Source organism: Protopterus annectens, chromosome 3.part0 (assembly GCF_019279795.1).
Source record: "Protopterus annectens isolate FY-2018-M chromosome 3.part0, PAN1.0, whole genome shotgun sequence".
In the NCBI taxonomy this organism is placed as follows: domain Eukaryota; kingdom Metazoa; phylum Chordata; order Ceratodontiformes; family Protopteridae; genus Protopterus; species Protopterus annectens.
This window is the reverse complement of record NC_056731.1, coordinates 1,182,827,037-1,182,854,667: the sequence shown is the minus strand read 5'-3', so window position 1 is coordinate 1,182,854,667 and position 27,631 is coordinate 1,182,827,037. Positions and strand designations below refer to the sequence as shown.

At 36.2% G+C, this 27,631-nt stretch overlaps 1 protein-coding gene across 1 annotated transcript in view; it reads right to left on the bottom strand.

The window, feature by feature from the left end:
- LOC122797011 (synaptonemal complex protein 2-like) overlaps positions 1-27,631 on the bottom strand; it is a 345,314-nt gene that overhangs the window by 91,614 nt on the left and 226,069 nt on the right. Inside the window, exons 2-3 of the mRNA XM_044065782.1 lie at positions 14,722-14,856; positions 14,514-14,633 (exon numbers count right to left, since the gene is read on the bottom strand). Of these exons, the coding sequence (XP_043921717.1) occupies positions 14,514-14,633; positions 14,722-14,856 (255 nt within the window). The remainder of the gene's footprint in view (positions 1-14,513; positions 14,634-14,721; positions 14,857-27,631) is intronic.

The window sequence follows — 27,631 nt, the reverse complement described above, 5'->3', positions numbered from 1 at the left end:
ACAGTTTTATCATGTAGATGGTGCCCTGAAGCTTTGCGAACTAGCCAGCTGTTATATCTTATGCAGGAGAATCTGATCTGGACTGCATAAGTGAGGGTCTGCACTCTCCTGCTGTGCTTGTCTACCACATAATACAGTTCTAACAGAATGAAGGATGCCTGTAGAGTGAGATTGTGCTGTAAGGCTACATCACAAGCTGAAATGGCTAGTCTGTAAAGGGGATACAACCTGCTTCAATGCTACTTGTAGATGTAGCGGGACTGTGGTATTGCCTGAAATAACTTGAAGGTCATGTAAACTAAAGAACATTCAGAGAGTTGAGCGTTTTGATTAGGCCAAGCATCTCCTTTATATTTATGTGCTTCCATCTGTTCTTGGTGTCCCACACACCTTGCAATACTGCTCCTTCTGAAACTGGTCCCCAAGTAAAGTCTGGTGTATCTGTGATGCCTAACTGCACTGGAAAAGGGAGGGGGAAGGGGAGATCCAAATCTAGGGACAACTGCTTTCTCCACCAACTTATTTCTCTACTGACAAACCCCAACACTGGGATTCAAAAATATGAGAGATGTTAATGCTAGGACGATAAAGACTTTGGATAATACTTTCTCTCTCATACGGAGTCCTGCCAGGGTTATCATGAGAATCATAGATACCACGAGATCCAAAATTCTGAGATATTCCCTTACAGTGATTGAAATCTTAGTGGAAAATTTCTAAGTTTATTTTTCCTGTGGAAGAAAATCTCTTCAAATTGAGGTGTCCAACTGACATCTCACGAATACAATCCAGTGTGAAGGAGTCAAAAAGGACTTTTTGAGTGTTCTCCTGGAATCTCAGCTTGTGTGGGAAATCTTACCCAAGAGAGATATTCTGGGCACTTGAAAAAGATTCTGCAAAAATGAGCATGTCATCTAAATACTATACCCTGTAGCCTGCAATGAAATCTAAATGGAGCCAACATTCTTGATGCAGTGAATAATTCAAAGGGTCAGGCAGAGAACTGATAATTTGATCCAGACACATAACCACAAGAAACACCAAGTATGGATGAAAAGGAATGGGATAAGCATCTTTTGAAAATCATATTACCAGGAACACTTGAATGAGGAGGAAGAGGTAACATTCTGAAGTGACATCATTTTGATGTTAGGCACTATCACAAACAGGTCTAAGGAGGAAAGATCCATAACAGGTCTCCAAGCATCATCTTTCTTTAGCACTAAAAGTATACATGAATGAAAGTGTTTCCCCATTTGGGAAGGAAATTGTTCTATCACTCCCTGGAACAGCATGTAATGAATGAAAGTTGGAAGTAAACCAATCTGGTCTGATAAAGGTGAAATAAAGCTCTAGCAAGGATGAATATCCTCTGCCATCTATAACACCTTGATGTATAATCTTCAGAACCCATTTTTCTAAAGATATCTTTTGCCAAAGAGAAAGTGGAGATTCAGACTTTCTGGAATGGAAAAGGAGCTGAGAGGGTAGGAGGGAGAACAAGGTTCCTAAAATAGTCAAATTGACTAGTTAGACTGTCCTTGGTTTTGGGGGTTCCTGAATTCATTTTGGAGCACCCTTGCCATTTTACCAAAATCTGATGAGGGATTAGAGAAGTCCTTATAAAACTTAAGAAGTTAAGGGATAACAATCTTGGAGATTCCCCAATTTAACCCTTTCATCACTCTTTTTGATCACCTCTGCAGCAAATGAACCAAAAAGTGGATCTCTATCCAAAGGAGATCTCATTATTCACATCTTAACAGGTTCTGAGGAAGCAGCCATGCCAACCTCTAAACTGTTAGAGGCCATAGCCCTGGAAGAATTATCAATGGAGTCATACACACACTGTATGCAGAAAGTGGTGAATAGTACAATAGAAGAAATTAAATAATTTAAAGCAGAATTTTTCTCACAAGAAGAAACAGCAGGCAAAACAATCCTCATACTTTCACAATTATTCAAAATAAATAACACAGCAGTCTGATCATTCAAAATTCTGAAAATTCAAAATTCTGAAAATTAAAGTTGCAGAAGCACACACTTTCCCATACTTAATTTCCCATCCTTATCAGAAAAAATAGGATTAGAATTAACTAAATGTTTAGCAGCAGTAGGATTAACAAAATCTATAGCTGCTGGTTCACGTTTGACAAAAGTGTACAACAACTTAAAAGACCAAGAAAGTTTGTACTTTCTATCTCCCTTTTTAGGAGCAGCTGTCTGTCAAGAAAATTGCAGGCAGTGACGCACATCCTCCAAAGCTGACAGAAGTGTTGGAATGAATGAAGGCTCTGGAAATTACTTCTGTACCAACAGACAGTATTTTCTGTGGGACTGAGAAATATCGGTTGCTACCCAATAAAACACGGTCACATTCTGTAAACAGATTCAGAGAAAGAAAAAGAGAAACAGTCCCACACACAGACACAGAATTGGAAACTGAGCTCTGCTGTCAGTTTGAACCAGAAAACGGAGTAGAAAACTTGTATCTGTCCATTCATTTTTCGTCCATATTCAGAATCTTGAATCTCTTCAGGAAAACAGGTGCAATAAAGGAAGATGGAAAGCCTAATTAAAATCCTTCTCTAAATCAAGTAAACTACCCTCATCTAAGGAAATTATGAGGAAGTGGAAACCTGTCATTTGTTTTCTGTTTTGTTTTGACAGAAAAAAATGGGACCTACAATGTTACAAATGAAAGTAGTAGCTTCCCCAGGGATGGGCACAACACTCTGCCTAAACAGGTAAGCCTTCCCTGTTCCCTCTCCCAGGACCAACAAGAGTAGCTCTCCCTTCTCTATTGAGGAGACCCCCAGAGCTACAGAAGATGTGACTAACACTGTAGCCCGTAGTAGCTGTAGGTAATGCATGAGAGGGATGCTGGCAAACGATAAGTGATCTAAGGAACAATTAATGGCCACAGCAGAGTCTTCTACATGCAGCTAAAGCAAGTTGCGATCCTGCTGTGATGGCAAAGGCTATTTGCTTAACTTTTTATTTTTGTGGCTGGAAAAATGACAGACCATGTGACAGACCATGGTTCCATGGTCAAGCCAAAAATGTTGCCTCTTTCCTAAAGAAAACAAGCAGCACATGCGGTTAAAACAAAGAGCTTTTAAAAAGTCACTTTATTTTGCCAGCCCCACAACATACAACACAATTTCACCACAGAAAATTGGCTTTCAATTATGATAAACAACTTTACCATTTTCAGGGAAAAAAGAGCACTCCCATTTAAAAATACAATATAATCTCAGGAATCCATTAAAACACAAACTCCAAGGTTTAAATTAGCTTTCCTGAAGAAGAAAGTATTTGTAAACAAAAACAGAATGGAAAGTTTTCCCCCAAATGGAACGTATCTGCTCAGCACAGGAACAGTGCAAACCAACAGTTGTTCTTCAGAAGCCTTAGCGGAGCATACCCTTTTGTGGCAGTTAAGCTATGGAGGTCTTGGCACCCAATCCTGTCTTTTGGTTAGCTAATCTTGAGCTGCTAGACAGTTTGGGTGCATGGAAGGTTTCCTTAAGTTTTGGGAGCTGGCCAGCTGTTGTATCCTTTGAAGGATATAACAGCCAGCCAAGGATATACACGTATAGCTTAGGCTACTGCAGCAGTGATCAAAATGATGATCTTCTTATACAAGATTCTATCCAGCTTAAATATAAACCCCTATGTCACAAGATGGGTCGCAAACTGGTTCAAAGACAGAACCCACAGAGTGAGAGTTGCTGGAGCCATGTCAGACTCAAAACTGGTCACAAGTGGCGTCCCACAGGGTTTTGTCCTGGGACCACTCTTGTTCGGTATATACTTTTCCGAGGTACAGGCAAACGTGGGAGGACTATGGCTCACCAAGTTCGCAGATGACTGCAAACTGGGTGCCATAATCAACTCTCCAGCTGACACAAACATCCTTCAAAAAGGTCTCACAGAGACAGATAACTGGTGCCAGCGCCATGGTTTAAAGCTAAATGCCAAAAAATGTATAGTCATACCCTTTGGCAAAAACAATGTGCCCACAAATTACCACATAGGCGGAAACCCATTAAGTGCAGATAAAGTTATTAGGGACCTGGGGACCCAAGTTGATAGCAATCTCTCCTTTGAAAACCACATTGCCAAAGTGGTTAGAAAGACCTTCTACATAGCCCACCTCATCACGAAGGGTTTCACATCTAGATCAAGAGAGGTAATAGTGCCCCTTTATTCATCCCTCATCAGGCCCATCATAGAATACAATGCCCCTTTTGGGATGTACCTTACCCGACACCTGCAGCAATTAGAAAGACCCCAAAAGTATCTCACCAAGAGGATCAAGGGTCTCAAACAGATGCCATATACTGCTCGGTTAAAAAACTCCAGCTCTACTCAGTTGCATACCGCCTACTTGAGGCGATCTATGCCTGACATACAAAGCTATGTCAAATCCAGAATTAATGGACATGCTCCACCTCAGTAAATCTAAATCCCTTAGAGCCACACGCTCGAGGGACTTGAACCTCAGCACAGAAATAAATAGAACTTGCTGGAGGGACAGGTTCATAACCCAGAGGCTCCCCTCGCTCTGGAATAGAATTCCAGTTCATGTGAGGCAGAGCACCTCACTGAATCTCTTCAAGAAGAATCTCGATAAGTGGATGGGGGATCGTAGGTTTGTCCCAGGGATTACTCCCGTGTCACTATTAGACAGAGGCACAGTAAACTAAACCTTAAAAAAGGGCACAGTAAACTCAAATCAAGGGGTGGCGTAAGCCATACAGAATCGGGCTAGGCTTATAATTGCCCCAGGGCAGATAGCCTAGTATGAACCTAAATACCCGAAACAGTGCCAGTGATAAATTTACTCAATCTACATGTAGAAATGAAGAGTAAAGCAGATTAGGAAATAAACAGGTTAGAGAGACTAGAGGTATTTAAGAAAGAACAAGAATGAACAGAATGAATGTGCAGTACAGTTCTAGTAAAGAAATACAAGATGTACATTTCTGTTGATTCTAAAGAACAGACTAGTGCTTATGAGCAGCAGTATCCTTTGCTTATAGTTGATGTGATCAAAAATGCCAAACACTTTTTTTGCTACTACATGCAAATCAATGTCTCTGGCAGTTGAGACTAGAGCAAAGCTCCAAAATTTTCACATTTAGTACACCATTAGGAAGCTGATTCATTTGTTATTTGGTATGTCATCAGCAATGGAGATGTTTCAGAGTTATTGTAAGTGTTTGTAAGGTGTTTTAATAATTTGTAATACAGTACTGTGTCATGACAAACACAAAAATAGGAGGACAAGAAACAAACAGCTGTTAAAATAGGTTAAAGCAGCATAATTCAAAATTAAGAAAGAGCAACTGTAAAATCCAAGTGTCAAGTCTGAAATATGCAGGCTGTATTTTAAATGTCAGGTAGACAGAACTCTGGATCCAGGAATAAAAATATCAAGCTGTTCTACAGATACAAATGCTATAACACAAAGCATTACCAACAGTTAATCGATCACTGATAAGTTTTCTTGCAAAGTGTGCACCCAATATGTTTAAGATAAATATGCATCTAAGAAAACTAGAGAAATATGTAGACTGGAAAAGGTGTAATAAACACAAGAGTTTTGCAATGCACGAAAGGCATCAGCTATTTCTCACTTTAAAGTACTACAAGGTGAATAAGCCAGTTGTGGTAAAAGCAGAAGTCAGTCAAAATGGTGCCAGAACTGTTCTACAAAAGAGATAATCTATGGGTCAACAGCATTTACAGAAAAACAAAACATATGTTCATATCTCTACCAGGTGAAAACACTATACACTCTTGCAAAACATACTCAGAAGCCCGTGTACAAGGCACTTCTACACATTAACTTAAATTGTCTACTATTTCAGAAGTACTATGTGCAAGTGATGCATGTACAAGACAAAGAACTAAACAAATCAGATAAGTTGAATGGAGCACATTCAACAAAGTAATATTAAAAAACTTGCTAGAAGAACTAGAAATAAGAATTTCTGAAATGCACTGACACTAGCTCAGAAATGCAGCAACTAAACAATGTTACAGTGAAATTAGTGTATCAATAAAACACATTTTAATGAAAGAATTCAGCCTTTTCTTTCAAAGAAGACACAAGTAGAGTCCAGAGCTTAATGTTTACGGCATGACATCTGAGAACAGTAAAGTGTAAGGCATATAATATTTTGTCCAGGAATGAAAGCTGTGATATATCAAGCAGTGCAGAACTGTCTCATCTTTATTCACTACTACAACAATCTAAAAGAAGCTTTGTAAACCTTCCCTGGAATGGAGTAGCTGTACGCACACATCTATACATATAAATATGCATTTATACATACATATAAATATGTATATATACATACACAAAAATATGTTCCAATTTAGCGAAATTGTCAGTTTGGAGGAGTAATGCATCTGATTCAGGTTGCTATGAAGATAATGACTCCACTGAAGTCTACAAGTTTGAGACAAGAGCTACCCATTTTTTTTATAACAATGACCCTTGTCACACAAATTCATATTTGTGAATGAACAGGAATTCAGACATGTAATAACCAGGCCATCTTTCCTCAAAATAAAAATAGGTAAATGGAAAGAACTAACTGCCCAAGAAGAGAAAAATCCCAAGAGTAAGACCAGCAGAAAATGCTGTCAGGACAGTCCTCTCAACTTTGGAATGCAAGAATGCCACACTGCAAGGATCCAACTGACCCATTAGTAGACATGAGGTAAAAAAGCAGACTGCCAACATTACTGACAGCAGAGAACAAAGTTAAGGGAATGCTAGAAAAGTGTATAACAGAATCTGCATAATATTGTCAGACTTGAAGGTTAAACAAAAATAAAGAATCCAAAAGCCATGTAGAGATTCTGCAGCAAAACACTGAAGTTATATATAAAAAGCTGCAGTCGGTGGAGAATATATTAAGGTACTGAGAATAAATTGAAAAATCTCTCCAGAACAGATGCAACAAAACAAACTTCAGAAAGATAAGCAACCAGAGTAATCGGAACCACTCCTTTCACATGAAAATAGACTGAAAATTGACTGTCAAACACTGTAGAAAAATTAAAGCTGTTACGCAACAGGAACATCCCAAAAACAAGACCAATGGCCTGTCTGAAGAGCCCACAGTGCTAAATGGCTATAAACCGACAAATATATGAACTGTTCCAGAGTTTAAAAAAATTATGCCAAGGACAAATAGCTTCATCAGTAAAAATGTAATCTGATTTTGTAAATGATATCAGATATAAAAAGTCCATTACATGTACAGCACATTAAAATTTGCATTACAATCATAATATAATCCATATAATGTATGTAGAAAAGGGTAATTAGTATTTATACACATACACACTTTTTATATATACATCTAAAAATTATGTGAAACAGACAACACAACGGCACAGAGGCAGTTTATCTGTGCACACCACCACTGACATAAGCTCCAGAATAGACGTGTGTGACAGTAAGGATGTTGTAAGGTATAGGATGAAGCTGCCAAAAGCCAGCCCTCATATCCTAAGGGAGTGTGGAGAGAAACCCAGTGTCTGTGCAACCTTTGATGGAGACCAGGAGCTTTTGCAGGGCATTTCAAGCTAATACATAGGGGCAGTGGTGATGATATCCTGACATCATTGCACTAACCATCTCCACAGCTAAGGACACTGACCTGCTGCCACAAGAATAAGGACTCTCAAGCTCCGTACTCATTACTCCTAATGGAATGTCTCACTCCCCAGACTTAAACAATGAATACCACTGAGCTTGACTTTCCAGCGAATCAAAGGGCCCACCTGATGAAGGGTCATGCCTGTTGTAAACAGCAAGGAGTCTCTGTCAAACTCTGGGAAGAATAAGTGCTGAAGCCACGAAGAGTTTAGAGGGTCAGAGAGAAAACTAAAAAAATATATACATGTATGAAGGATGTTCACTATGGACTCTAACTTTAAATGTGAGCTACAGTGATTAGTATATTATGTGATTCACAGACATTTCAAAGAAATAATTTTGTAGTACAGAGCTCAGGAGTTTACACCACATTTAATGTATACAGGTTATTAGGCCTCCTGACAAGACAGACAGCCTTATGGAAAATACTTGAAGGACATTCTGTAGTACACAGAGCAGATTACCCATCATCTTAATAAGAGGTACCCTAGGTAAGGGGGAGAGGAAACTTAACTAAACATCCAAGACTAATTTCATCATGTGCACCTTTATCATTATCAAAACACATCTTAATCTGCTATGCAGTATTACTTTATGGAGGTTCTCAATGAAGTAAAGCAAAACTATAGCAGATGCACCAAAATAAAGGAGAACTGGTGCCAGAAGCAAGGGGCCCCTATAGAAGCTATATTTTCTATTTATGTTTAAAACCATGCTATAAAAGACCCTTAAACTTCATATACCTCTGAAAGAGATAAAGGGTCACTCAAGACTACCTGTCAGTACAATGCAGTATTCTGTATGGGGCAATATCTTGGGAAGCCTGGTACCTTTTAGCAGAGGCACCAACCAGCTCTGTACCACCACTGGACCAGTAATCAAGAAGCCTCGATTCTCACCACTAGCACCAGTGGGGGACGTACATTGGGAGGATGACAAGGTACACACAGTATTTCCAGATGCAGCTCTCTGCATCAAGTGGAATTTCCCTTAAGAGCACACAGAGACCACAGTCAGTCTGGGTTGGTTTTTCCGCCTTTCTTCAGATCCCCAATAAGACTCCCCCCACTGGTACAGCTATAGAGTTGAGATCTCAGCTGACTGACCAAGTCAAGATGTACCAGCACACTCTCTGTCCAACCAGTGCTTCGTGCAAGTAGGTGACGCACAATTTGAGGCTTGATCCATACACAAACACACACCTGGAAAAGGCTGGCACAGGTTTACTAGCTATGCCCCCTTTTGCCCAGATTATAAGGTAGTTATCACAGCCACCAGTCAACTCCTTATCAGCTAATTTAAGGCCCTTAACAAAGGGTGTCCAACTTTGAAATGTTGCTATTAATACAAATGGCAGTTTGACCAAGAGCAAGGCTATTAGGAGTGGCCTACACAGTGTCACCAAATAAATATGCAAGCACTCTCAAAACTTAAATATTTGTACACAGATCAGCCACAATGAAATGTTTAAATACACTTAATAAATAACAGAAGAACAAGACAATACTGAATATATATTCACAGAAACATCAGAGTTCAAAATCACAGGAAATATTTAAAACACTGCAGGACAGTCTCCAATAAATCAAGAAAATATCTAAACTGAGCTTTTCTATATTCCTGACTATAGCTAAGAGAGTTATACTGTAACCTAAGTACTTATTTACTACAGAGCAATGCAGATGTAGTGAATGGATCTTCTAGCTGCTGTTAGGTCAAAGACAGAAGACAGAATGGTTGGTCTCTCTAACAGACTTCTCAGATTAATATATCAAGTATTACTTCTGGACTAGCTTGCAGAATGACATTTCTTGTCATCTGACTTCTAGTCCCCAGGCCCAAAACAACCACTGATGGCAGCTGGTAGCGTTTACCATCTGCCTCTAAAAATACAGAGACAAGGACTTTTCCTCAGATCTTTGGCAGATGCTGGAAGCCATAAAGCAATAAAATACTTCCAAGACAATACAGAAAGTTTCTCAGCACAGACAGTGTGTCTGTAGCTGCCATACAGTAATTTAATTTCAGCTATTTTCTGAGGTTTTGCTGGACTGAAGTTAACCTCCTGTGCTCCAGTATTTCCACAGTTAAAATATATACATTTAAAATAGTTACAGTAATGCATGTACATTTCTGTTCTGCTCCAGTAGGGCATGCTGTGGTTACATTTTAAGCAGAAGCACTTTATAAAATATCTTTTCAACACATGTCTGTACAAACCTAGTTTGATATATACATGAGAGACAGTTCTAATAAATTGGTAACACAAGCATCTTATAATGAATCATGTTGATATTCATAAGTGATGTATAATTATTTACAAAATTCAAGATCGCTGGTCTGGCAATGTTTCCTTTGTCACAGCACCAACCTGCTCTGCATGAGCATTCTATAAAATGGCCCAAATGCCAGCAAATAAAGAGATGGTTGAAAATTTGTGCATTAGCCTAGTCCCCCTCTCTGTCAAGATACTATGCATCAGAAGGCAGTTGATCAGCACCCTGCAATTCTTGAGAAGGTCCAGTCACCTGGCTCATAGTTTTGAAAGCTGGTTTAAGTCCTAAATCCTTCTAAAACCTCAGACAGGTGATCCATTGACAGTAAGTCAAATATGCACAGAATTCCATCCAAATATCTCAGCATCAGTATCAGTCCTGTAATGCAGGGAGATACAGCCCTTACTGCACCACAAATGCCCTGGGTTCAGTTAGAGGTGTGGACACAAGAACAGCCTCAAGGTGAGAAAGTGGCTGATATTAGCTCACCCATCCTGGGGGGGGGGTCAACTTAGGCTCACTACAATAAAGTGAGCATTACAGCCTGACCACCTCCATGCTACATAGCTGGCACTCTGCTTAACTGGGAGGTTGTTCATGGGAATCAGCATAAACGCTCTTTCAAAAGTCAGTTATTATGCAGTTGGAAAGGCTGCAAAAGGGTGATGGGATTTGGGTCATTCTGCCAGATGGTAATATGATGATACACCAGTGTCCTCTATCTCTTCAGCAGCACAGATGTGGGTTGAGTATAGTCTGGGAGTCCAAGATGGGCTTGGTAGATGCAGTGAACAAGGACAAGAACCGTTGGCAGCAGATATTCAGCATCAGCAAAAGAGTTTGTTCACCTATTCATATAGTATGAAGTGCCCAGAACATGTTCTGCAAAGATCACCCTGGAAGAGTTGGAGAGCAGATGGATAAGTCTCTCTCTGTTAATACCACCACCCAAATCATAGAATAAGGTTAGTTGGCCTATAAATTTGAAAAGCTTTAGATCCTTCCTTTGAATCTTGCCATCTTTTGCTATCTGATTACAGCAATCTTATTAAAACAGGGCTAATAAGGAGCCATATTAAAAGCTGCCAGCCCCTGCAGCTTTTTTACAACTTCAATAGCCATTTGTCGACCCAGAATCTGGCCTTCATCTCAAGTGAGATGTGGTAAACCTCTTTTTCAATGTGGGGCATTCCCCAAATTCCACTTCTCTAACTACTTAAAGGGTCTTTCATAATCACCTCACAAAAAAAATGTTTGTATTGCTGCCCTCAATCAATGTAGACAGACAAGTATTTAACAGTTTGGAGAAGCCAAATGGCCCAGTCATTTGGGAATACAGGAGGAAACCACAGCTCCTGGTGATGATGATGGTGGTGGTGGTGGTGGACGACATATGGATTTAAAAAAAATAAATAAATAATGCAACCAGTAACACATGAGGAGGAAGTACAAGTATGGCCACTGTTACATGCAGGTGGTCCTATGGGAGATGTGCGGACAAAAATATGCTCAGAGTAATGGGTCCATGAAAAATAATAGGAAAATAGTATTTTAAGGGCTTACTACCTTTAAATAGAATCTCACAAAATAATATTTTATTCTAAATCATTTACTTTTGTAAGTGCATTTGTATCCTTATTCATGCATGGATTTCAGTATACAGTAAGCCTATCACTTAATATTCCTCTCTCTAGGTAAATTAATCATAGTTATTCATATATAATAATCTATTAAGTAATTAGATGTTTAGTTGATAGAAGTAGCAGCAAAATAGTGTTTGTTTTGACATGATTGGTTAGGAAGAGGCTTGAATGGAAAATTCATCAAGCCTGGAATGCTGTGCTCCATGCTGAAAGTTGTAAATGTTCATTATTCTGTGGTTTTCTTTTTGATTTTCCCTGTCCATAAACAAATACTTATATTATTAATTATATTCACATTTATTATTCAGTACTCACAAGAAACGGACTCTGAATATTGTAAGTGTACTTCATAGGTATCATGGGAAATTACTAGGCTATTGGCCCTAAGGCCCTTACAAGCCTAGCTAAGAATTTAGCCCATGTTCCAATAAAGTCAGCACCTGATGCCCCCTCTCCAGCAGGGACACCAGGGGTGTATTTTCTGTTCCCCATCCAGTTATCCAGGTTGCACTTAAAAAGGGATAATGAGGTACTCTGCTTGACATGGAGAGGGAGTCTATTCCACAGAAGGGGTAGTCCCTCAGACAAAAATCTGTCCCATTAACAAGTCCTACTGATGTCGCAGACCAGGTTGAGGTCATGCATGTGAGTTACTTGAGTGGAGCTTGACTTGTGGATATGCAGCAGTCCAATCAAGGTGGGGTCTGAGGTTGCTTTGTATGCCAGACAGAGGTCACCTCTGAGAAGTTTGTATTACACTGAGTAGAGGGACAGGGCTTTTAGCCTATCTGTGTAGGGTAGCTGTTTGATTCTCCTGATCAGGAACCTCTGTGGTATCTCCAGCTGCTAAATGTTAATGGACTGAACCATCTGATTAAAAGATGTAGTCTAAACAAAGACTTGCTGCACAAATCTGATATCATTTTCTCAAAAGAAACACATTTAGTATCTATTATTTAGACCCCCTATTAAAAAATTATACTGTTTTAGTGGGATCTCAGTTTAAAAGAAGAGGTATTTTAACATTATGGAGAGAAACATTAGGAACACCTAGAATTATAGATTCATACTCGGATAAAAAATGGAACGCTGGGCATAGTAGTAGTAATACAATTAGATTAAAAATGCTACATACTCAAATGCATACTAGATACCAGGCATGGGTGTGAACACTGTTAAACACCTAGACATTAGAGCATACTCTAAAGGTGAAACATTATTTGCTGGAGACTTTAAATGTATATTATTTATCAATGAAACTACAAATAATAAAAAAAAAATTCCTCAACAGCAAAACACTTGAATAATTACATAAATTCTATGAATCTGAGAGATGTATCTAAACTAAATCTACCAAATTATTTGACATTCACACATTATTCATATAGATTTGGAACTCGAACAAATATTGACAAAGTTCTAGTTTCAAATTTGATATATTCTAAGACAGAGGAGGTACTGATTGTCTCTTGTTCACTGTCTAACCACAATGCTATAACATTTAAATTAACAATAAGCCAAAACAATGCAATTCATTGTCAAAAAATACCTGATTATATTATAAAATTAAAAGACTTGAAATCAGTCAATTCAAAGCCCTTAACAATCATGGAGAAATTTCTGATTCTATTCTTTGGGATACACTGAAAGTAGTTTTATATGGCAAGATTAAAAACTGATGTATAGCAAAAAGGAAAGAATGAGACAATGAATTAAACCTCCAAATGGAAATTGACAAATTAAACCTTAATTTAAAACCTAATGCTATAATTGTACATATGCAATTAAAAAATCTAAACAAGAAATGTACAGACATATTTCAACACAAGCTTTCTATTAACTTAGAAAAAATTAAGCTACAATCATATTCAATAAATTCTCTTATATTTAACACATCTATACCAGAATGATTCCAGTATCATAAAAACCTCTTCTATTGAGTATTTTAGCAGTAGCTAGAAAAATCATTATTAAAAAATTTGGAAAATGAAGACTACTATCTCATTCAATAATGAATTTATATGTTTAGCAAATCAATATGCAATAACGTAACACTATAAGCATGAGAACTAAAAATGTGAGAAATTATTTGCTCGGGAAAAATTACAAAGCTTATTAGAAAAGTATATTAGAAATATTTTGAATTTTGTTATGGACTTTGTAAGCAGTATGTACTTAGTTTCATGAGATTAACAATTGTGTAAATGATAGTTTTGTTTTAAAATCAAATAAGATTAAAAACAATAGGAAAATTATTCTAGAAGAATTGGTGATATGTATGGCAAGACAACACACTATGGGTTACAGAAAGTAAGGAAAAGTAACTGATTAAGAGAAGGAATAATTAATAAATATTAGCAAATGGGTAGTGGAAGATGGAAAAACAGGATTCTCAAAACTGGAAGGTTCTGGAGTTAAGGTGAAGTTTAGAGTGGGGAAAAGAAAGTTGTAGACCCTGGAAGGATAAAGAGTAAGTGAGATACATTACACATGAGTAGCCTATGTATTAAGTATTTTTTTTGTATTATATGCAGCACAACAAAATATTTAACTAGAAATTTTTGTGCACAGGATTTCTATCATTTCCTGAACATGTAATGCAAGCCTGAAATTACAGCTGTGTATTTTATAAGGCTAGACAGCTTATAAGCCTCCATGTTATAAAACAAATGCAAACTGTACTACTCAGATTAAATAGGTAGTGAAATACAAAGTTATCTTAGCAAGTCAGCAATAAACTGATGCAGTCTTTTACTCTAATTCACACACTGGAACAAGAAAAGTGATTTAACAACTATTCAAATATGCAGACAAAATTACACTTGCATAAGTGAAAGCAAGACGCAAGCATGTTTCAATGCATAAATGAGTAAACTAAAATGTTTCATATTTTCAACATGAAATACCTATCTTTGCTACAAGTCCTTGTTGAAGTAGCCAGACAAAGCCATCAGAAGAGTCATTTCGACTGAAGCACTGAACACATTTTAACAGCAGTGAAACATTTTTGAAGTCATTCTTGTCCAGTTCCTGAAAAAAAGTACATTTTTAGCAACATTTATATATATGGTTTCATCTACCACATATATAATTTAACAGAAATCACTGGAACATTTACCTTATTAACCAACTTATCCAGTTTGCCCATCAACAGTCTGCTACATTTCTGAACAGGCAGGGCATCTTCTTCAAGGACCTGCTCTATCTTCTGCAAGCCTTTCCCCTTTAAAGCCTCTCCCAGTAGATATTCAAGCTGACAGATGTGAAACAAAAATGTGAATAAATACAAGGTGCATCACTAAAGCAAAAGTGAAGGCAGAGAGAAACCATAAAAAATGTTTTGCCATGTATTTATTTTCTAAACCACTTGTCAGGGTGAAGGATACTGTCATAACTATCTAAGCAGGGCATAATCAAAGTTCTCTTTTCTCAGCCACAGTCTTCTGTGCGTGTGTGTGACCGAGATTGTGTGTGTGTGTGTGTGTGTGTGTGTGTGTGTGTGTGTGTGTGCATGTGTGAGAGTGTGTGCATGTGTGGGGGAGAGAGAGTGAGAGAGAGAGAGAGAGAGTGTGTGTGTGTGTGTGTGTGTGTGTGTGTGTGTGTGTGTGTGTGTGTGTGTGTGTGTAAATATTGGTCATTAACAGGTTCCCAGCTGTATTTTGTGGCTATTTTATAGTTTTGCATCACATTTTTGGTCTGTTTTCATAAAATTGTGGTTTTCTGACAAATTAATGGCAAATCATTAAAGACTGAAGTTAGAAAATAATGACAGACATTTGAGTTTCAGATTTCATACCCTTCAGAAAATTCATACTAATGCAAGACCTATTATGCTATTATCTTTCTAAGTTTAGAAGAGCAATATTTAAAAATTGTCCTTATTTTTGGGCCTTTGTCCCACTTCTATTTATGGCTTTGTCTAGATTTCTTGCTCTGAGGTTAAGAGCTATGACAAATGTGTCAGGGCGAACACTGTCAACCAGAGAAATTTCAAACTGTGACATACTTGTTGCACCCCATGTAGTGACTCTGGATATGTCCAAGCAAGGAAAGGAGCAGTTATGCAGTGTACGTGTGCAGAGTATCCCCCCATCCAAGGTAGATATCACAAGTACTACAGTGGCTTTTCATCTGTCCTTGATTTTGCAGAATGTTGGTTTTCTGTCATATTTTTATACTGTTCATTTATGCTTACTATTCAGAAAATGCATGTTGTTTCTCTGTGTTTAAGTAGCAATGCTTTAATGACCATCAGGTAAGCTTATCCGAGATTGTAAGATGCAAGTAACTTTTAATAAGCATACTGTTAAAAAATTATCAACACTGAAAGCATTTATGCTATTGCCATGTAGAGAATATTTACACAACTAGATAACATACAAGCCTTAGGTAGTGAAATGCATATGACAGTAGTTGTAATGGGACAGTTTTCAAAATTATACAGACAGCACAGTGTGATCTAGATGAGTTATATGGTTCCATTGTAAGTGACACAGGGTGCAAATGCAAAATGCTAGGCTCTTGATGCAGCTGGGATTGTTACTTATAAGATTCTGAAGTAGGGCTACTTCTATTAAGACTGATAAGAATGCCTAATTATGTATGCTGTAAGACTAGTAATCCATGCAGCTTTACTTAATACTTGCTTTCTTGTTTCTTTTGGATGACAGACAGCATTATAGTGGTAGTACAAGCCAGGATTACAGTATTTTCAGAAGCTCATTACATTTGTTGGAGACTTGCAGTCATCTTGGCAGGCTTTACCCATAAACTAAACGGGATGCCAATCTATTATGTGTGGTCCATAACCTGTGCAGTAATCCCTTAAGAAATTTATCTTGAGCTTGCTTCTTTGTTCATTTTTTACTTTGATCATGTTTTCCCCATGAAACAAGCAGATAGTTGTCAGGCAGCAGGTCTTTCTTGGATAAGAAACATTTTTACAAGTGAGGACTGGGGGTATCCCAGAGACTGCTTACTTTCATCATGTTACTTGGTACTTTTATAAAGCTGAATATAAATTATAATTAGAACTGCAAGAAATGTTTTGAGTAGAGTGCTGCTCATTTTTATTATACTTTATTTTGACTGGCATTCCAGGAATGTACTTAAAAAGTAATTTATTTTTTCATGCCTCATCATTTTTGTTTCCATTTAGATATTAAGTAAGCTGCCATGCAGTCAATGCATTGAAATATTTTTTTTCTTCTCCACTTCATTTTGTCTTGATTGGACTACCTGTATATACATGTAACGATGTGCTGTGTAGAGTATTCAGCATGTGCCATTGTGACTGAGCATTTATTTCATGTAAATGGGTGAGCATGGCCAGCAATGATCTCACTGTACCATAGCCCCACCCCTTTCTAGTTGTCCACAGCCCTTCCCATTCACCTCACCCAGTTGTCTCCTGCAGCCCCCCTTTGATTTGAAGTCACCAGCCGCTACTGGTAGTTTTACACAATTAACATAAAATTTGAATACAACTGGATAAACACCTGACATGGGTGAACTCGGAGACCTTTTTACCCAGTTTAAACTTTACAAAGGTAATAAATATCTGGGCATCTTTGGGGAAAAAAAAAGATTTTTTTCTAACCATGAATAACCAGAGTAACTGTGAACATGCTGCCAAAATGATACAACTCTTTTTAAAAGTATAGGGGAAAGAAAATGGGCATGTTGCCAGACTGGTTTAAATTAAACTAGAGGTATGATTGGCATAAAGGTGAGATTTGTTTGTCTGAACACCATGTATCCTTGTGTAAATAATTATAGGGGTTTAACAGTGAAGAAATGGTAATTGAAAACAGTGTTCGCCAAGACTGGTACATTAACTTCATGTAAGTAAGCATGGTCAAAAGGTTAGCTGAGCTTTTGTCTCATGGTGGAACAGAATCATCAACAAAGACCCTAGATGAAAGGTGCCCCATAAGGTCTTACATTTCTGAGAGAAGTGGCAGAAGAATACATACAACTCCAAAGTGAACTTTAGTGAAAAACAACTAAACCCATAATCAAAATTTTGGTTATGTCAGGATCAAAGGGAAAGGGATAAAAGGATCTGTACTCATAATAGAAGTCCATATAGAAAAATAGATAGACTGATCCAAAACAAAACTGGGACTGTAAAACCTCTGAGAAGATGAGATGGTGACAACTACCTTCTCTGGTAAGGAGGGATTGATGCCCATTAATGGAACTGAAGCCATGTTGTCAGCTTTAGTGAGTCAAGATACATGCAGGGTTTACCTGATAGCAAAAGACTGCAGCATCTAGAAAGTTTACAAAGTGATTTCTCCCACAGATATGATTTCAGAAGAGTGAATGATTTTGGCCTGGGTCAGAAGGCTAGGAAAATTATTCTGGTCTCATGTAATATGACGTTCTGTATAATCATCTTCAAAGGAAAGAGAAAGCATAAGACAGGCCATTTATGGACCACAGCATGGCTATTCTGGCCCCTCCACCAGAGGAGGAATCAGCAAAAAGTAATTGGGAGACAGTGCTAGTTGAACATGAATTAAAGACACATGCTGGATTTTACCCCACAGATGAAACATTGAACATGAATTAAAGACACATGCTGGATTTTACCCCACAGATGAAACATTTTCCTGGTTAACCAAACAACCGACTATTCTGGGGACATCAAGGAAAAGAATCGTTAGGCCTTGTCCAGCAAGGTATTAGCTTTCCAGGTAAAGCAACTGACAAACCAAACATTGGTGAGACTTGAAGGCCCACTGATAGACTCTCATGGTTGCTCAACAAGCCGGGTAGAATACTGCATCCTCTCCTTGCTTGTTAACGAACTGCCATGTTGTCCAAGTAAAACACTACTAACTGTCTGAATCACAGAGTCCTGAAAAGACAAACATTAGGTTATTTCATGTTTAAGATGAGAACAGTAGTCATCATGAAGTTTTTTATTTTGAATTTAACTGGGTTACAGCACTTATCCAATTGTACCTATTTCATTCTCACCAGGTGTAAACATATTAGAGTCGATAATGCTATAAACAGAGTAACAAAATATAATATATACATACACATCTTAATTAGCTTAGGGTATAAAGACAATAAATAAATGACATTAAAAAGTCACTGGCAAAGCAAAATATATACATGCATTATATACAGAGTGGAAATCAGATCTGGCATGCTGAAAGAATCACAATCAAAAATAGAACCAAAGCCATTAAATCTTGGGAAGTCTGCAGCTGAAATGGACCCCCAAACTTTTAAATCAGATCAGTGATAACCAACTGCACTGAGGATGTTGCCTGCAAATTTAGAATACTGTGACTGAAAATGGTGGTCATGATTCCAGACTACTGGACCCAGACAGATCAATAAATATACCAATGTGAAGTCTACTATATCTACGAGTAAGCAGTTCACTGGATATAATATAGTTTTTCAGTACCATATTATTTACAAATGTATGGGGGTATTATATGTAATTTTTACATTTTTCCTATTTCTGTAGTATGGCCAACTTTAAATGCATATTAATTGTCATCAGTGGATTAAATAATGGTTTGTAAAGGGGGTAGTTTTTTTTTGTTTTTTTTTTTTAAGTCTGTAAGAGGTCAGCTTTTTTGCTCACAGTCTGAAATGCATACATTCTTGCTGATTCTGTACGAAACATGTCCATTAAGCAAATACCTTATTTTTCAAGCCACAGTCATTTTAGTATGGATGCTAATCACATATTGCTAAACTCTATTTCTACATTTAAGCAAGCTTTATTTTATACCTTATGTCACATATTTGTACTTTCAACCTTAATACCTTGTTGAGTATATTCTTAGAATTCCCTCTATTTTATTTTAAACCAGGGATACAAATTCAAGTAGTCAGGAAAGATACCAGAGTGTGTGTGTGTGTGGGGGAGGGGGGCAAATCCCTATTGTAAGGAGATCCACTCATCCTCCCCTTTATCGTCAAATACAGTATGACATACCTCATGTGTTTTTGCTTGTCATCTTCCTCTGTATCTGAGTGATCTACATATTTAGGCTTTTCAATCTCTTTTCTTAATTGTTGCCTAGCTATTCCCTCTGCCTGTTTTATCAAATGTTTTTGGATTTACAGGCGAAACTGCTTGAAAATCTACAGGACATACTTTCCCTTTTCCTGTATACTGATGGCCTTCATAGCTATTTTTACTAATATTGTAAGATTTTTGTACATAATCCTGCTTTTCTGACTTTTCTTGTAAATTTTTTGGCTCTGTTTTTGGAAATACCCCATTCTTCCTTCTTTTTTACACCAAGCTTTATAATGATCACAATTTTGCTTAACATGTCCTATTTATTTTGTTTTTTTTTTTTTTTTTTTTTACGAAAGAGGCATGTTGGTGCCTTTGGTTCATTACCTGTGCCTAATCCTGACAGAGGCAAGAGCTGGTGGTGCAGATGAACCTCTTTCTGCTAGAGGTTGGTCACACCACCATTGCCATCCCATTTTTTACTTCACCAATTACCTCAAATGGCTATTATCTTTAAATGCAAAGATATTTTGTGAATATAATGTCCCATCATCAGCCATAGTTCATCCCCTCATTAATTTTTGTATCAAATTAGTGAGGGTATCAGAATTTTTTTCACAGATGCATTTAATATCCCCTGGAACCTCTTTGACTTGCTCTAAAAAGCAATGTATTAGCTGTTTTTGTATTTTTCTTTTTCCCATGTCTCTAACTATTGATGTAGGATCTGAAAGGCAAGCCTAAAATGTTCACTTTGTTTTATTAATTTATCTGTAATAGTAATTTTGAAATTATCTAATTACTTAGCTGTGAGCGGCTGCCCTTGTGTAAATGCCATTGGAATGGCTATCATATGTCCAACTTTAGTGTGAGAAGCATCTTGCTTTAACTGAATGAAAGTTTTAAAACATTTAGGTATGAAAATCCAGAAACATCTAAGTAATGTATCTGTCCATGTACCAGATTCTGCTGTATATGCCGCCCATTTTTCAAATGCAAGCATGTTATAAAATATGCCTTTTTTATCATTTCACTGGGGTAAACTCAGAAATAACAGACTGTGTATATAAATCTATAGTGGTTCTCTGTCCCCGTTTTATAATTTGGACTGGTTTTGTATTTTTTTCAACTCTTCCTTAAGCTGGGATATTAAGACAGTATTTTGTACGTCTCACTTAATTCATCTAATTCTTCTTCCTTTTTCTTCAAACGCTGTTTAAGGTCGGTCATTTCTGCCTAACTGTTTAAGGGATGTAGGATACCTGATATTAGATTTCTCATTTGACTGCAGGGCTCCTATCCATTTTTGACTGAGGTCTTGGATGTCATTTCTAAACTTTTTAAACTCACCTTGCTTGTCTTAAGATTTTATTAAATTCTTCTGTCAATTTATCATAAGCCTAGTTACTGTCTTCATCTGTACGTGCAGTCGTGGCATCATTCCACGCTTGTACATAATTTTTAAAGGTTATCACAAGATCTACAGAGGATTCGGTCAATAACAGATGTGACTGTTATAATTCAGAAATTAATGTACTAACAGGACATAACTGCTTTAAATCTGGATATAATGAAACACTTTACCCTTAGTTAATTCTTTATCATGAAAAGGTATGTTTTTACAGTTTATTTTTTTTACCAATATAATGCAATACTTATGGCATGGCACACAAAACGCAGTTTCTGTTGAGTCACACAATAAACATTTATTATGATATACTTCATTTTTTGTTGCAAATACCAATTAAATGTTCCAATCCACTTACAGAATGCCTGTATGTCGACTTGCCCTAATAAGGTTTTACATTTACTAATGTGCTGTATATACCAGCATTGCAATTTACTCCATATTTTATCTGGTTGTTCTGCTACATTAAGAGTAAATGTTTTCTTACACTTGCTTGAATTCTGTCTAATAGCATCCATACTAAAAATGTGACAATGTGAAAAAAGTCTTACCAGTTAACAAGAAAACAGGTGATCAGGCTGTTGTTGCAGAAGGCTGGAAATTTTTCAGAGTCACTTGAAAAGCTGGTGAAACACAGCGGGCAGAGAACTGCTGTGAAAAGTAGATGTCCACCTTTTATTGAAGAATTTATGGCAATGTGACTTTCCTGGACTGCTGGCTCAATCTGAATTTAGATGTCTGAGAATCTTTACTACTCCAAGCTGCATAAACTGGAGTACTTCTGTTAAGGATTTACACAAATGTACAAATGTTAGTTACTGCAATTTGACTGAAGTGACCCTCTGCAGGCCTTACCACTCCCTTGTTTTCGAATGCAGGTTGGTTCGCCATTGAAGAATTAATTATCAAGGTGCTGCTTACTATGCTGGAACCAAAGTCTACTTAAGACACTAAGGTCTTGCTGGCTGGATTTTGCTGAAATCAAAGTCTAGTTATAATTTCATTTACAGTCTGTTGCCCACAGAAACTTGCAAAATATACACTAATGCAGCATCAAACTCGGTCATAAAAGCAATAACCAATAAATAACTTTTTATAACAAATCACACAAACTACTGTTACAGGTTTAGGTACTGTGCTACTTTACTTCTCAAACAAAATGAATGATGCGAGAAATACAATATTACCTCGAACACTGCTATAGTCTACAGTGGGTTTACATCCCATTTTTCTCCTTGGTATTCTATTTTGATCTCTGTATAAAAACATCTGTTTGCTGGTGTTTCCAGAAAAATATGTTTTCATCCTGTAGACTAATAATACTGGTATTGTCTTTTAAAAAAACATCTTGTGCAAATGCTGACTTAATAAAAGTATATCCATTCAAACTTCCTTGTTTAACAGTCATATAATAAAAACATGTACACATTGTTTTCCTGCTCTCCATTCTTTAAAATAGCTGCATACATCCAGTGTTTTTTTACATTTTTGCTCTTACTGACAATGTAAAATGCATACATTCTGTTTAAGTCTGTAAATGGTCAGCGTTTTTGCTGACAGTGTAAAATGCATACATTCTTGTGGATTCTGTAGAAAACATGTCCATTAAGCAAATTCCTTATTTTTCAAGCCACAGTCATTTTAATATGGCTGCTGATCAGATATTGCTAAACTCTATTTCTACACTTAAGCAAGCTTTATTTTATACCTTATTTATGTTACATATTTGTACTTTCAACCTTAATACCATTTTGAGCATATTCTTTCAAACACCTCAGAGATTTTTGTATTGAATTATTTAAAAACATACTTTTTTGGCAAAATATTAGAAGATGGTTATGCACAAAAACAAACACTGGGACAAAGAATTGACAGATTTACAGGAGAAAATAAAGTTAAAATTAGCCAAAAAGGAAATAACTTAATAGAAAAAATAAATAGTGTAAACAGTAACATTTAGAAATGTTACAACATAAAACTATGATAAATTTAAAAGATTTAAAATAATTATTCCATACATCCTAAATCCATTCATAAGTTGGCAACTACAACACAAATGATTGCTAAATCTAACCACACCAAACAATTATATTCCTCTAGTAGAAAAAGATTACTGAAATAGCAGATATTCTGATGTTTTGGGTCTCATTTTAAAAAGATTAATCAACACAAGCCAACAATGGATACACAAGATCTAATTAAAATATTTATAAAAAATATACTGAAAATAGACAGTCAGATGATCAAATAAAAATAAATGACAACCTATATCAGTATCTGAACTCAAAATTCAAATGAATAAATTAGAAACCAATAAGGCACCCGGAAAAGATGGTAGAATAACCTGAACTATACAAGATGATAACCAAGGATGGTTTGAGTATTTTACTAGCGTTATTTTCAATAGTTAAAGGACTTCTAAAGGTACCACCATCCTTCAAATATATCCCAATATCCCTAATTTTAAAACCTGACAAGGACTTTTCTTTATAGGGTTCTTTATATAGGTTCAAGGTTCTTTATATAGACCAATTTCATTATTAAATGTAGATTATAAAATATTCATAGCAATCTATGTCTCTAGAATAAAACAATCTCTTCCAATGTTGATTAACACTGACCAGACTGGGTTTATAATGAACAGGGACACCTTTATCAAGAATACTATTAGTAATTGATTATAACAATTCAAAAAAACAATCAACTTTGGTTAGTCTGGGTATCAATAGTGCATTGTATTCAGATAACTGTGAGTACTTACTATTAGTATGAGAAGAATGTAATTTTCCAAACAATGTCTTATAATTAATCAAATGCCTCTATGAAAACTCCTTTGCATATATTAAATAGGCCCATATACTTCCCAATCAATTGTGATTACTAAAAGGTACTAAACAGGTTGTCCCTTCCCCCTTTACGTTTTGCTCTAGTTATGAAACCTTTTTGCAAATTATACAGGATCAAATAGAAACAAAGGCATACTAATAAATAATTACTTAATCCCCAAAACACAAATTGCAGATGACATCATATTAACTTTGACAGACCGCAATTCTTCTCTTATTGCAGTATTTCAAGCAACATAAACATTCCAGATGAAACCAGGACTCGGTTTTAATGAGAATAAGACTAAAATACTACCTATTCATTACAATGCAGTATTATTAAAATAGGTAAGAAATTACATAAATTCATTGTGAAAGATGGTAAAATCACTTACTTGGGGATTGGATTGTTGTCGGATATCTTAAAGATATAGCAACCCGTATTATATTAACAAATTTCATGGAATAAATTCTTAAATAAATGGAATTTTTTTCACTATGGAAGACAGACAATCCTTAATTAAAATGATTATTCTTCATAAAATTTTATATATAATATAATCTTTCTCCCTCCTACTGCCCAAAAAAATGGGAGAGGAATGATTCTCGTTTCTGAGATTTTTCTGGTTTCCTAATGAGCCTAGATGGGCTTTTAACCATCACATTAGAGATTGGACATCAGGTGGTATTGGTCATCCAGATTTAGAATTATATTCCTTAATTAAGACGATAATTTCTTGGTCAAATACCAATTATAATGCCAAATGGAAAGATATTCAGGGAGGTATTTGGTGTAAATCCAATAATTTAACAAAATCATGTCATACTAAAATAGCTACTAATAGATTTCATTGGTTAGTTAAAAACTATTTTATAGAAAACATAAACAAACCCATTAACTCTTATTATATTAACACAATAACCTTCTTTAAAAATTAATTTTCAGGAACACTGAAGCATGGACTTTCTTTGCATTTCCAACTGACTATACTCAAAACAGTATTAATATGTTTAACAATTACTACATTTAAAGACAAAACCTATTATGCTGGTTGTGACACCCCTGCACTGGCCCAGTAATCAAAGAGCCTGAATCCTCACCACTAACTCCAGTGAGGGATGTGCACTTTGAGAGGATAACAAGTACACACACGGTAGAGTACAATTTCCATTAAGAGCACACAGAAATCACAGTCAGTCTGCAGCTGGTTTCTCCCTTTCTCTCCAAATCCCCAATAAGACTCTCCACTGGCACAGCTGCAGAGTTAAGATCTCAACTGAGTTGTCAAGCCAAAACCTGCAGTACCCTCTCTGTCCAACCAGTGCTTTGTGTCCCTGCCCAAGTAACTGACACGCATACATTTTGAGATTTGAATTATATACACACAGAAAATCCTGGGGAATGCTGGCACAGGTTCACTAACTATGCCCCCCTTCTGCCCAGAGTATATGGTAGTTATCACTGCCACCATCCACTACTTATCAGCTCCTATAAAGGCCCTTGACAAAGGTGTCCACAATCTTACTGTGTAATGTTACAATTATCCAAATAAGTGTGACCAAACTAAGGCGATGTATAGCATAACCAAATACATGTAAGCAAACCAGCCACAATTAAAAGGTTTAAATACATTTAATAATAAAAGCACAAAACAATACTCATTAACTCTGCAAAGTGACAATAGAGCTCATAATCACAGGAAATGCTTTAAAAATAATGTAGTAGGACAGTCTCACATAAATAAAGAAAACATCTACGCTAATCTTGCTATATTCCTATCTATCTGTAAGAGAAACTATGTTCTAAATAACTTACTTACACAGCCAAGCAAATACAGATGAGAAGTGCTGAATGGATGTTTACAAATCCAGACACAAATACAAAATGTACTGACTTTTGCACTGAGATAGTTCTTAAGTTAATAATGCACATTACTGCCGAATCATCTCAGATTACATCATTCTTGGACACCTCTGCCTAATTTCCCAGGCTAGCAGGAACTTAAATTTTAACATATCTCTGTTAAAAATACTTCTCTCTCAGCTTGCCTGAAACTGAAAGTCTTAAAACAATTACATTGGAAACCCGTAGTCACCTCTGTTTCCAGACAATAGAAAGAAGCCCCTAGCCTAGGCATCCTGTCTCTCAGTGGAGATAAACTAACTTTATAACACATCATAAAACTCTTTACTTATCAACTTATTTTCTTACAGTTTTGCAAGTTAACTCTGTATGTCCCAGTTTCTACTATGAAACCATACATTTGCATGAACATATAGATTATACGCATTTCTGCTCTTTTCCAGCAGGGTGCACTGTGGTTAGAATCTTGAAGCTCACTACAGAACATACAGTTTTCTTACATTTTTAAGGCAAGTATACAAATTATATTACTATTCACAAATGACACAGAATTATTTACAAAATTCTATCTAGCTGGGCTGGCAGTATTGCAGTTTATCACACTGGTATCAATTATTAGACAATCTGAAGTTACAAAATGTTAACCATATCATTAATAAGTTTGAGTTGAGCAAAGACATGCGGTTAGAAATTCAAATTTGTAGAATATAAGATTACTCTAATGCAACCAATATTTAGAAATTCTTCACCCACATTCATTGATTTTCTCATTCTAATGCACCAGAATATCATTGGAAAGGGATTGCTAAATTATATAAGGTACTTAAGAAATCAACATTATATCACAGAGAAAACTATTGGAATTATTTTAGACTTGTTAACTGAAGATGGTAAAAAAACTAATACTCCCAATATGACTTTTCGCTCAGTCTGATTTTCATGATAAATTTATGCCAAGTAAATCTCGTTTTATTTAATACACCTATTCTCACTTGTGTCATGAAAATAAAATGCCTTCTTTTATGGAGTACTTTAACATTAGCAAGAAAAGTCATCACCAGGAACTGGAAGAATCAGATTACTCCTACTATGAAAGAATTTGTACACTTGACAACTGAAATCTGTCATCTTGAAATTATCACAATCAAGACAAGAACATCTAGAATCACCTCTTCATATAATATATGGTTGAAAGTCAAATAATTGTTGGATAAGCAGACTAAACTAACATACTACTATCACATTTTTTTGTTTAAAAAGCTTTGTTTTATAGTAGACACCGCTGTAAATGTATTTTAGTTTATTATTGTTCTTTTCAATATGCATATTTGTTTTATAATATTTCCATCATATATTAATATTTTAACATTTTTAATAAAAAATCAGATAAAAAGAGAGAGGCAACACAAAAAAACTGATATTGCCATAAGACATGGGCATGCCTCTGTCAGAAAAGATAGTCAATGAATGCTAATCTTCACTTTATAGAAAGTAACCTGCCTAAGGCAAAGACTGTTAATGGGCTATTCTCTAAGGAACAAACAGTGAAAGACCAGCTTTGAAACAATAAGGGATTCCTTCAGGTTAGATAAACGATATAATACATTGGATGACTTGAACAACAGTAAAAAAAAAAAAACTTAACAAAAAAATTAAAAATGACAATTGTATTAGTCAAGTTATATCATGCGATGGCCTTCATGCACATTTAAATAGCAAATATATTTAATTACTTCAGATGTAAATATAACCATCAGTAATGAATAGATTAATTTTGATATAAATAAATCTAATTGCATTCCGCATATAACTGAAAACATGGTATCAGCCTATCTAGGGCTAAAAATGATTGCCTAGGCTGTGATTCCATTTCATTGTTTTTAATCATGGACAGCCTGTTATAGTATTCATGTACTCCTCTTTATACAATTCACT